At 39.5% G+C, this 11,892-nt stretch overlaps 1 protein-coding gene across 4 annotated transcripts in view; it reads left to right on the forward strand.

Moving 5' to 3' along the window:
- The window catches only part of LOC106881540 (transcription elongation factor SPT5), a 47,080-nt gene that overhangs the window by 33,860 nt on the left and 1,328 nt on the right, over positions 1-11,892 (forward strand). For all 4 annotated transcript variants that reach the window (XM_014931964.2, XM_014931966.3, XM_014931965.3 and 1 more), the window contains exons 18-25: positions 294-419; positions 1,356-1,481; positions 3,738-3,930; positions 6,643-6,748; positions 7,960-8,151; positions 10,403-10,584; positions 10,671-10,829; positions 11,294-11,406. In XM_014931964.2, the coding sequence (XP_014787450.1) occupies positions 294-419; positions 1,356-1,481; positions 3,738-3,930; positions 6,643-6,748; positions 7,960-8,151; positions 10,403-10,584; positions 10,671-10,829; positions 11,294-11,406 (1,197 nt within the window). The remainder of the gene's footprint in view (positions 1-293; positions 420-1,355; positions 1,482-3,737; positions 3,931-6,642; positions 6,749-7,959; positions 8,152-10,402; positions 10,585-10,670; positions 10,830-11,293; positions 11,407-11,892) is intronic.

The raw sequence follows: 11,892 nt of genomic DNA on the forward strand, positions 1-11,892 counted from the left end.
TCAGAAACAATTATTATTACGATTAAGGCAGCGAGCTGGCAGAATCGTTAACCCGCCGGGCGAAATGCTTAGCGGTATTTCGTCTGTCTTTATGTTCTGAGTTCAAATTCCGCCGAGGTCGACTTTGCCTTTCATCCTTTCGGGGTCGATAAATTAAGTACCAGTTACACACTGGGGTCGATATAATCGACTTAATCCCTTTGTCTGTCCTTGTTTGTCCCCTCTATGTTTAGCCCCTTGTGGGCAATAGAGAAATAAGAAACAATTATTATTACGATTACTTTTTATTTCAGGTGCTGAATGTGAAACCACAGTCAGTAACCAGGAAGCGAGACACCCGTAATGCAGTGGCGTTAGACTCTGAATCTAATAATATTCATGTTAAGGATATCGTTAAAGTTATTGATGGTTCACATTTAGTAAGTATTTTATATTATCTGTATTGTGTCATAGACAATAAATATTTCATTGTATCTATATTATTTCCTTGTAATTAAAATGTGATAAATAAAATTTGATATAAATTTTTCGATTTAGAAAACTATTTCATTAAGCATTATACAAATGCCAAAAAATAAACGGAACTCCAGCTTGTGTTGAATGATTTAGAGAATATAAATCTTATAAATTGAAGTATTAGTGTTAATGTATCATATATTCTCTGTATTGTTGTAGTATAGCAAATATTTCATAAAATAGTATTTTTATACATTACCTATTTTATACAAGATGTATAAAACATTTGGTGTAATAATTAATTTATACTAGGTCTTATGTGTTTGTATGTGTACTGTAATGAATGTTTTGCATTAAGGTTTATCCATCAATCTAGCCATCCCTCCATCCATTTGTCAGTCTGTCTATCCATCTATCTATCTGCCTGCTTATCTTTCTATCCATCCAGCCATCTACCTGTCTGTCTGTCTGTCTATCTATCTATCTAGCTATCTTTTTCTTTCACTCTCACTTTACGATCCCTTTTTTTTTTCTCTCTCCTTCCTCTTCCCAAAACGAAAAGCTCTACTTTGTACCTTGTCCCCTCTGTGTTGAGCCCTGTGTGGCTAATAAAGAAACATATCTATCTATCTATCTTTCTTTCTTTCTTCCTAGATAGATAAATAGTGTGATGTAATAACTAAATACAAGGTTTTTCATTTAACTATATAGTATAAAAACTGTTTTTCTAGTCTTCCAGATATCCAGCTGTCTGTAGAATCTGTAATGCTTATGTTGTTCAATATATATTTTATAGATTTCTAAATATAGGAAATATTTTGTGTGTGTGTGTGTGTGTACTCACATACACATGGAAGTGGTTTAACATTGTCTTTAATGTTAATGTCTTCTAATTACAGGGTACGCAAGGAGAAATAAAGCATCTTTACAGAAGTTTTGCTTTCTTAATGTCTCGAATGATGACGGACAATGGTGGATATTTTGTTTGTCGGACCCGGCATTTAACCCTTGCAGGTGGCTCAAGGGTAAGTGAGTTGGTTGGTTTCTGTGACTTTCTGTCCACCATAAGACAATAATGACTTGATTAGAAATAGATAGGGTAAACGGGTCTGGCTTGATGTGTTTCTCAACAGGTCATTGCTGGAAATATCCGATGTTGAAATCTGGTATTTGAGATTGATGGATCAAGTTACTATTGAAATCCGGTGGTGGGATCCACCATCATCATCATCAAGATCATCATTTGACATCTGCTTTCCATGCTGTCATGGGTTGGATGGTTTGACCAGATCTAATAGACTGGGGAGCTGCACCAGGCTCCAGTCTGTTTTGGCATGGTTTCTACAGCTAGATGCCCCTCCTAATACCAGCCACTTTATAGTGTGTGCTGGGTGCTTTTAATGTGGCACTGCATAAGTGCTTTTACATGACACTGGCATGAATGCTTTTTATATGCCACCAGCACAGGATTCTTCCAGCCCAATCCTCTTCACTGGGGAAGCGACCTTAACACTTCTGCTGTGGAGTATGAATCTTCCTGGGTACAGCAAGGCACCAAGTATTTTGATCCTTTATCATCTCGTCTAAAAAGTTTAGTGTCCTGAGGTCGTCCTTCAGTACTTCATCCCATGTCTTCCACATGTTCCATTCACTGTGAAGGACCTGCACTTGTTTATGAAGCTGTTGGCATCCATCCAATAATAATGAATAGATACAGATGTGGTCCATGTATACTCTTTACTCTCTCTTTTTTTTTTACTTGTTTCAGTCATTTGACTGTGGCCATGCTGGAGCACCGCCTTTAGTCGAGCAAATCGACCCCAGGACTTATTCTTTGTAAGCCTAGTACTTGGTCTATTGGTCTCTTTTGCCAAACCACTAAGTTACAGGGACGTAAACACGCCAGCATTGGTTGTCAAGCGATGTTGGAGACACACACACACACACACACACATATACATATATACGACAGGCTTCTTTCAGTTTCCACCTACCAAATCCACTCACAAGGCTTTGGTCGGCCCTAGGCTATAGTCGAAGACACTTGCCCAAGGTGCCATGCAGTGGGACTGAACCCAGAACCATGTGGTTGGTAAGCAAGCTACTTACCACACAGCCACTCCTACGAACAAATATAGGGATGTGATCCAAAGATACAGTGTTGAAGAAACCATTCATGGTGTGAAGTATTAAAGGAATTCTGAGAACATGAATTGGGGAGGAAAATCAAAATTTGTTCCAGTGCTAAAAATAGCAGTCAACTGTCCTTCAGGACTCCAACCTACTCTTTAACACTTTAGCATTGCATTCAAACCAGCCATATCCGGCCCAAACATTCTACCTATTTTATGTTCAAACTGGCCACATCCAGCCTATCACACCTGTCTTACCGTGTCATTCTAAGCATAAACAATCCCATCATCAAAATCTTGAGGCTGCAAGATTATTGCATGGTCTATACAAAACAAGGTGAATGAATTAGCATTACATTTAGCAGAGTAATCTAAATGCTAGACGGATAAAATAGAAGCTGGACACATTGGATAACGTTCTAAATCAGTTGAGCCTGAATAAATGATGGGAAGGTCCTGGATGGCGACCCCAACAACATGTAACAATGTTTAAATATACTCTTTTACTTGTTTCAGTCATTTGACTGCGGCCATGCTGGAGCACCGCCTTTTAGTCGAGCAACTCGACCCCAGGACTTATTCTTTGGAAGCCTAGTACTTATTCTATCGATCTCTTTTACCGAACCGCTAAGTTACGGGGACGTAAACACACCAGCATCGGTTGTCAAGCGATGTTGAGGGACAAACACAGACACAAGCATACACACACACACACATATATATATACATATATACGACGGGCTTCTTTCAGTTTCCATCTACCAAATCCACTCACAAGGCTTTGGTCGGCCTGAGGCTATAGTAGAAGACACTTGCCAAAGGTGCCATGCAGTGGGAATGAACCCGGAACCATGTGGTTGGTAAGCAAGCTACTTACCACACAGCCACTCCTGATGTTAATTATTTCTTTTGATTCAGTATTGGAATGGACATTGTAAAGGGAAGGTGCACAATAGATTCAAGAACCTAACCCAACTGCTAGTATATTTGTGTTTTTATACCATATCCAGGTAGATTTTCTATGTTTATAGATAGATGGGCAAGCTGTATATCTATATCCAGCATTAATCAATTAACTCCATCTATTTCTGTTTTATATTTTTATCATGCATATTTCCTATATTTTCTAATCTTTTCTTTATCTTACAGCGTAGCAATTCAAGCCTGAATACACTGGGAGCATTGCCTCCCATGTCACCCCATCTTTCTAGTCCATCTCATCCTGGTGGAGGGCCATCGGCGACACCATCTCAAGGGCGAGGTAATGGGCGTGGAGCATTCATGAGGAGAGATCGTGAACTCATCGGCGAAACTGTTCGCATTATCCAAGGACCTTTCAAAGGTATTTATTCTCTGACCTAATTAGTATATATTTCATTAAGACCTAATTACAGTATATTTCATGTATAGGTGCAGGCGTGGCTGTGTGGTAAGAAGCTTGCTTTGCAACCACTTGGTTCTGGGCAAGTGTCTTCTATAGCCTTGGGCTGATCAAAACCCTGACAGTGGATTTGGTAGACAGAAACTGAAGAAAGCCATTGTGTGTGTATGTGTTTGTTCCCTACCACCGCTTGACAACCGGCGCTGGTATGTTTATAGGGCCCATGACTTAGCAGTTTGGCAAAAGAGACTGATAGAATATTACTAGACTTTTAAAAAAACAGGTACTAGGGGTTGATTCATTTGACTAAAAATTCTCCAAGGCAGTGCCCCAGCCTGGCCGCAGTCTAATGACTGAAACTGGTGAACCAGATGGCTACATCAGATTGGAGCCTGGTGCAGCCTGGTGTAGCCATCTGGTTCACCAGTCCTCAGTCAAATCATCCATCCCATGCTAGCATGGAAAGCGGACGTTAAACGAAGATGATGAAGTCAAAAATAAAAGATAGATAAGCATTGATCCAATTATTTTGACAATTCTTTTATCTAAAACATTTTCACTCATTAAATGTTTGAGATGTTGTTAATAAAGATTATCTTTTTCTGAATAATTAATCTCATCTGAATTAGTTTAATCCACAAACGGCCAGTGTGTGTCTTGTTCGTGGATGTCTCTCATACGTCATCTGTATACTGGAGAAAAATGACTTTTAGTTTAGAAATATAGGGTTTTAGTTCATTCAACTCCTACTTGGAACTACCTCGACATACAAGAATATGACACTTAGTGATAGTTGGAGTTTAAACTGATGAGCATGTAGCTAGAAATCTGATGAATATATACCATTAACCCTTTAGCATTTAGACCATCCATATTCACTCAGAATATTCCACCTGTTTTATGTTCAAACTGCCCAGATATGGTATCTTATACTTATCCAGTCATGTCATTCTAAAAATATATCTTGTCATCGAAATCTCAAAGCTACAATACAATGTGAATAAATAAGCATTACATTTGACAGATGTACCCGGCGTAAGCTATGGACACATAAGAGGTGTAGCAATATCAAAGGAAGGTTAACTGGGAAGATAGTTTTTACGTGTGGCAGATGCACAGGGGAAATAAACACTCAAGATAGATGTATAGAAAATGATTCCATCACATGCCACGGGGAAAAACTAAAAGTAGTTGATAGCTTCCATTACCTAGGTGACTAAGTCAGTAACAGGGGTAGTTGCTCTGAGAGCATAGCTGCTAGAATAAGAATAGCCTGGGCAAAGTTCAGAGAGCTCCTACTTCTGCTGGTGACAAAGGGCCTCTAGCTCAGAATGAAAAGTAGACTGTATGTTGCATGTGTGCGAATGGGGTGTGACTGCTGGGGACATGTGTAAGCTTGAAAGAAATGAAGCTAGTATGCTCAACTGGATGTGTAATGTCAGTGTGCATACACGACAGAGTGTAAGTGCCCTGAGAGAAAAGCTGGACATAAGAAGCATCAGATGTGGTGTGCAAGTGAGACGACTGCGCTGGTATGGTTATGTGTTGCGTATGGATGAGGATAGCTGTGTGAAAAAGTGTCACACCCTAACAGTGGAGGGAACCTGAGGAAGAGGTAGACCTAGGAAGATACAGGATTAGGTGGTGAAGCATGACCTTTGAACATTGGGCGTCACGGACGTAATGACAAGCGACCGAGACCTTTGGAAATATGCTGTGCTTGAGAAGACCTGGCAAGCCACGTGAGATCGTAGCCATGTTCAATGCCAGTGTTGCATAACCAGCCCGTTTACAAGTACCCTTCAATTATTGGGCAATATGCTGTGCTTCAGAAGACCTGTTGAATCAAGTGAAATCATAGTTGTGGGTGATGCCAGTGCCGCCTGACTGGTATGTAGAAAGCACCATTCGAGCATAGTCGATGCCAGTGCCACCTGACTGGCTCCCATGCTGGTGGCATGTCAAAAGCACCCATTATACTCTGAGTAGTTGGTGTTAGGAAGGGCATCCAGCTGTAGAAACCTTGCCAGATCAGAATGGAGCCTGGTGCAGCATCTTCGCTTGCCAGTCCTCAGTCAAACCATGGAAAGCAGATGTTAAACGATTATTATTATTATTGAGTAAGAGAGCAGCACATACCGTCAAAGTGACACTGGGATAGAAATATATGAAACCCAATATACTCATCATAACTTCCCGTCTGATAAGGGTATACAGGCACATGCATCACAACCATGTGTGCATGACATGATGACCTCAAATCAAGATGAACAGCATATGACCTTGCAGGTGGGGGCCTAGTTAGAATTTTCTTCAGGTCGAGTAGCCCATCCTGATCAAAAGGTCTCTGAATAAGAGTTATTTAAGGATGGATGAATAAAACACCCATGTTTCCAGAGGCGAATTATTTAAACCCCCAAAGAATTCCTCTCAACAAATGCTCTCCCACTACTTCTTCACATATCGTCAACCACTAAGGGACATATTCCTTTGGTTAAGATCAAGCAATTTGCAAGCAAAACTGTGGTACCGAGCAGAATATTTGCTGCAGCCCATCTTCTACATCAAGACAAAACAATGTACATGATAACACATCAAATCAGTTAAGATCAGAAGACTATTATTATTATTATTATTATTATAATAACAACTTTGTATTTTTTCTCCTTTCAGGTTATATTGGTATAGTGAAGGATGCCACAGAGTCAACTGCACGTGTTGAGCTTCATGCTTCATGTAAAACTATTTCGGTCGACAGAACACGTCTCACTTATGTCCGGTATGTTCCTATAAAAAGGGGTTTTGGTTGGTGACAGATATTTACTTTTGATTTCAGGAATATTTTTACCTCTGAGAACCTTGGAAATATTTATTATGATTCTTAATTTTAATCTGCTGAGTATTAGTAAATATATAGTGTGTATATATTTAACAAATAATAAATGAGTATATGCATATATACGTACAGGTATGTGCATACCTACGTCTACCTGTATATATAGGTACATATCTGGGTACAGGACATTGCAAACAAACGTAGACAAGAAAATAATAATAACCAGAGTACAGAAAACACACAAGCCACATAGAGAACATTTTCCTTCATCAGCTACCCCCGTTTTAACACCGGCGTTTCGAAGAGTTGGGTAGGACGCATCGTTAAAACGGCTCTTCCCATGGACCGCAAATTAAATTTGTATACACAAATTAAACCTGTGCCATGGAGGAATGTAGTGGCGGACAAAAAACAAGACAGGAAAACAAACGGAAAAGGCTATGTGGCCAGACGTGAAAAATTATGTATATATACACTACACATACACACACATAGATACATACTTATATAGATACATATATGTAATTTTAATTTAGATAAAAAAATTTCTTGGTTTACTGCATTGTTAGCCCCTGATTTACTGTATGTAGTTTACTGCATTAATTATGCTGATTCCCAACTATGTTTTTAAGCAGAAGGCATCTCTGGGTAATTATTTCACTTCCTCACTCTCATAACATCAGGAAGAGAGAAGACAACTACTGTTATCTCAGCAAAGAACAATGGCTGGCTAGATATAACAATATTGAGAACATTGTACATACATGCCTTATACATTTATACATGTACACATACTATATACACACACACATCAAATATAGACATACACGAGCATAATGAAATGTGTGCAACACATGCAGATCCATACTTATACATATGTACATACTTAAACGTTCATATGCATACTGGCACACGAAAATGTATAGATAAAATATTAAAAAATTATATACACACTAATATATAATCAAATATATATCTATGTAATGTGTTTGTGTCTACACACACACACACATATATTACAGCTCATACATACAACTAGACATGTACATTGCTGAGAATTTTGGAGTTTGATTTGGTATTACAGTAAAACTTGATATTTACAACGATGATGATGATGATGATGATGATTAAATAGTTTTTCATTTTTCTTTCAGGGGCAGAAAAGTTGGTTCTGGAAGCTCCTCCTACGGACGTACTCCAATGTACGCCTCCCGAACTCCATCCTATGGTGATGGCAGCCGTACACCGCACTATGGTGCCCAGACACCTCTTCACGAAGGCAGTCGAACTCCTATCAGTGGTGGGGCCAGTGCTTGGGATCCTGCCAACCCGAACACTCCTTCGAGGTAATGTGTTTCCCTTATTTACGTAAACTGTGTGAATCTATTTGAATGTTCAGTCCTTTGTGGAGAGAATAAGACCGAAATAATGCGAAGTCAGATGGCTTAGTGGTTAGAGCATCTGGCTCGCAATCATAATGTAGTGAGTTCGATTCCCAAGCCGGGCTGTGTGTTGGGTTCTTGAGCAAGACACTTTATTTCATGTTGCTCCAGTTCACTCAGCTCTAGAAACGAGTTGCGACATCACTGGTGCCAAGCTGTATCGGCCCCTTTGCCTCTCCTTTGAATAACACCGGTGGTGTGGAGAGGTGGGAGCTGGTATACATGGGCAAATGCTGACCTTGCCTGGACTTGTGCCTTGGAGGGGAACTTTTTAGGGACAGTCCCATGGTCATTCACGACCAAAGGGGGTTATTAAGACATAAATAAGTAGAGGTTGTCAACATAGCTGTGCTCCAGCTTGGCCAAATTGATATTGTTTCAATCTATTTGGAAACATTTATATTAAAATGTTCCTTTTGGCATTTTCATATATAGCTCTGCGTGTGTGTTGTTACAATTTGTGTGTGTGTGTTCGTGTGTATGTATTCTTTTACTCGTTTCGGTTATTCTGACTGCAGCCATGCTGGAGCAACACCTTGGAGAATTTTAGTTGAATGAATCGACCTCAAGTCCTTTTTTTAAAACCTGATACTTATTCTATCGGTCTCTTTTGCTGAACCACTAAGTTACGGGGATGTAAACACACCAACGCTGGTTGTCAAGCGGTAGTTGGGGACAGATACAGACGTACATATATATATATATATATATATATATATATATACACACACACACGAAGGGATGCTGAAAAGTTTCTGGCTTTGGGTAAAAAAAAAATAGAAGACGATCAGTCAGTCAATTATAATTTTATTCAACATATCACAGCCACGCATGTCTGGCCCAGTTAAGAGTACCTCTGATGCATTGTGTGATACGATATGCTTGAGAAGACCTGCTGAGCTGAGTAAAACGAATATCGTAGCTGTGGCCAGTGCCCCCTGACTGGCTCCTGTGCTGGTGGCATGTAAAAAGCACTATCTGAGCATGATCAATGCCAGGCCTGCCTGACTGGCTCCTGTGCCGGTGGCATGTAAAATGCACCCACTACATCTTGGAGTGGTTGGCGTTAGGAAGGGTATCCAGCTGTAGAAATATTACCAGATCAGATTGAAGCCTGGTGCAGCCAGTGGCTCTCCAGACCTGTCAAACCATCCAACCCATGCCAGAAGGGTAAACGGACGTGATGATGATATCTCCATATTTCCCTCTCCGATTCACACACTTATTGCAGCGGTCCTTCAGTTTTTCTAAGCCCTGTAAAAGAACTCGGAAGGTTGGGCCTCCAACCAGGCCTTTTATGATACTCTTAAAGCCAGGAACTTTTCAACACCCCGTCATATACAACAGGCTTCTTTCAGTTTCTGTCTATCAAATGTACTCACAAGGCCTTGGTGTGGCCAAGGTGCCACCAAGATGGTGAAGTGTATATAGTATTGGACCATCAACTCATGGGTCCCAGTTTCAAATATGGCTGTCTCTGTTTAATTGTATATCACTAATTCAGTTAGCCATATCTTTGTCAGACTGACCGTCTACTTACTTGGATATTCGTCTTTATTCCGCTCAACCTCAAAGTAAGCACCTCTACAAGTATCTAGGTCTCATGCAAATAGCTGTCATCACAACACTGTGTATGTACACACACGTGTGCATTTAAGTTTCATTACAAATAAAGAAAACTGTTGTTATGTTAGGTGATTGCCTTCATCTGGTATAATGGGGCGAGAGTCTAATAGGTGTAATTAATAATCTTTAGTTGGAACTTATGGAAAGTAATTAATCAGTTACTGTATATTTTAGACTTGTACATAAATGTATATACACACACATGCGTATGTGTACATGTATATATATATTTACATGCCAGTACCACATAAAAAGCACTTGTGCTGGCACCATGTGTGAGTGCTCATGTCAGTGCCACATTAAAAGCACTCAGTACATTCTGTAAAGTGTTTGGCATTAGGAAGGGCATCCAGCTGTAGAAACCATTCCAAAAGAGTCTGGAACTTGGTGCTGCTCTCTGGCTTGGCAGCTCTGGCCAATCCATCCAACTCATGCCAGCGTGGTAAACGGACATTAAAGGATGATGATATAGTGGCATTAAATTGAAATAAATGTGATGTATAAGACATGTGGTCTCTTTATTGTTTAGGACAAATGATTTTGAGTACCCGTTTGAAGATTCTGCCTCCCCCGGAGATTATGTTGCTGTGAGTACTCCTGCGACACCTGCTTACAATGCTGACACTCCAAGTCCAATGGGACCATTTACTCCTCAGACACCAGGGACATATTCCCCTTATCAAGGGACACCTTCACCCTCTGGTTATCAAGGTCAGTTGTTATTTCTATTGGTTTCTATGTTATTGAGTGAATGGTTGTACTGGAATTACAGTTGTATTTGTTCTTGATGTTTGTAGCCACACCAAGCCCTGCTGGTTACGTTGGAACCCCAAGTCCGTCTGGCTACCAAACCTCTCCGTCACCTGGCAGTTACGTAGCTACACCTTCTCCTTCACCATCAACTTACAGCCCAATGACACCTGTCGCACCTTATACACCACAAACACCTGGAGCAGGTGAGTCAAACCAATATTTTCATCATTCATCATTCATAACCAATATTTTCATCATTCATCATTTCATAACCAATATTTTCATCATTCATCATTCATTTATTTCATAACCAATATTTTCATCATTCATCATTTCATAACCAATATTTTCATCATTCATCATTCATTTATTTCATAACCAATATGTGCATGTGTGTATGGTTACCTGTTTCTGTTGTATGTTATATTGTATACAGCATTTGTGTTGAGAGGAGAACTTTGATGTGATATTGTCTGATAAATTTGTACATGGGTATGGCTTCATATTTCTATTGTATGTTATTGTATACAACATTTGTGGGAAATCTTGATGTGATGTTGTCTGATAGTGAGGCTGTATGACAGTGGAATTATGTGTGGGAGACAGAACCAAATGATGTGGCCATAAACGAAACCCAACAATAATAATGATGATGATTCATTTGTAGCCATTGACCAAACAATGAGTGACTGGCATATCCCAGACATTGAGGTTCGAGTGAAGGACATTCATGATAACGTTGGCCTCATTCACCAGACAGGAATAATTCGTAATGTCATTGTAAGTATTCTATCTCTATATCACTGTCTCCTCTTCTTCTTTTTCCTATGACTACTACTACAGTAGCCTCTGCTCTTTGAAACTATTTGGTCTGATCTCACTTCTACTCAAGCAGTTGTTTTATTTTTCTCTCTTCCACTCCATTTTGTGTCCACACCCCCAGACTTGCTAACTGCTACATCTAGTCCTTCCCCTCACAATGACTGATCCTGAGAATTATACGTGTATATATATATATATATATATATATATATATATATATATATATATATATATATATATGCACGCATATACTCTATCTGTAGATTAAGGCTACCATTGGTTTCATGTTAAGAAAGCCCTTAACAATTTTAATCCACAATGGAGATGAGCACCGATGGTAGCCTTAATCTGTCTGTGTGTATGTATACACACACACACACCTATATACCTACACACTCTGTTCTGTTTTGTGTTTTATTCTAATTTGTTACTTTCTGATGTTTG

Source organism: Octopus bimaculoides, chromosome 25, assembly GCF_046866305.1.
Source record: "Octopus bimaculoides isolate indiv1 chromosome 25, ASM4686630v1, whole genome shotgun sequence".
NCBI lineage: Eukaryota > Metazoa > Mollusca > Cephalopoda > Octopoda > Octopodidae > Octopus > Octopus bimaculoides.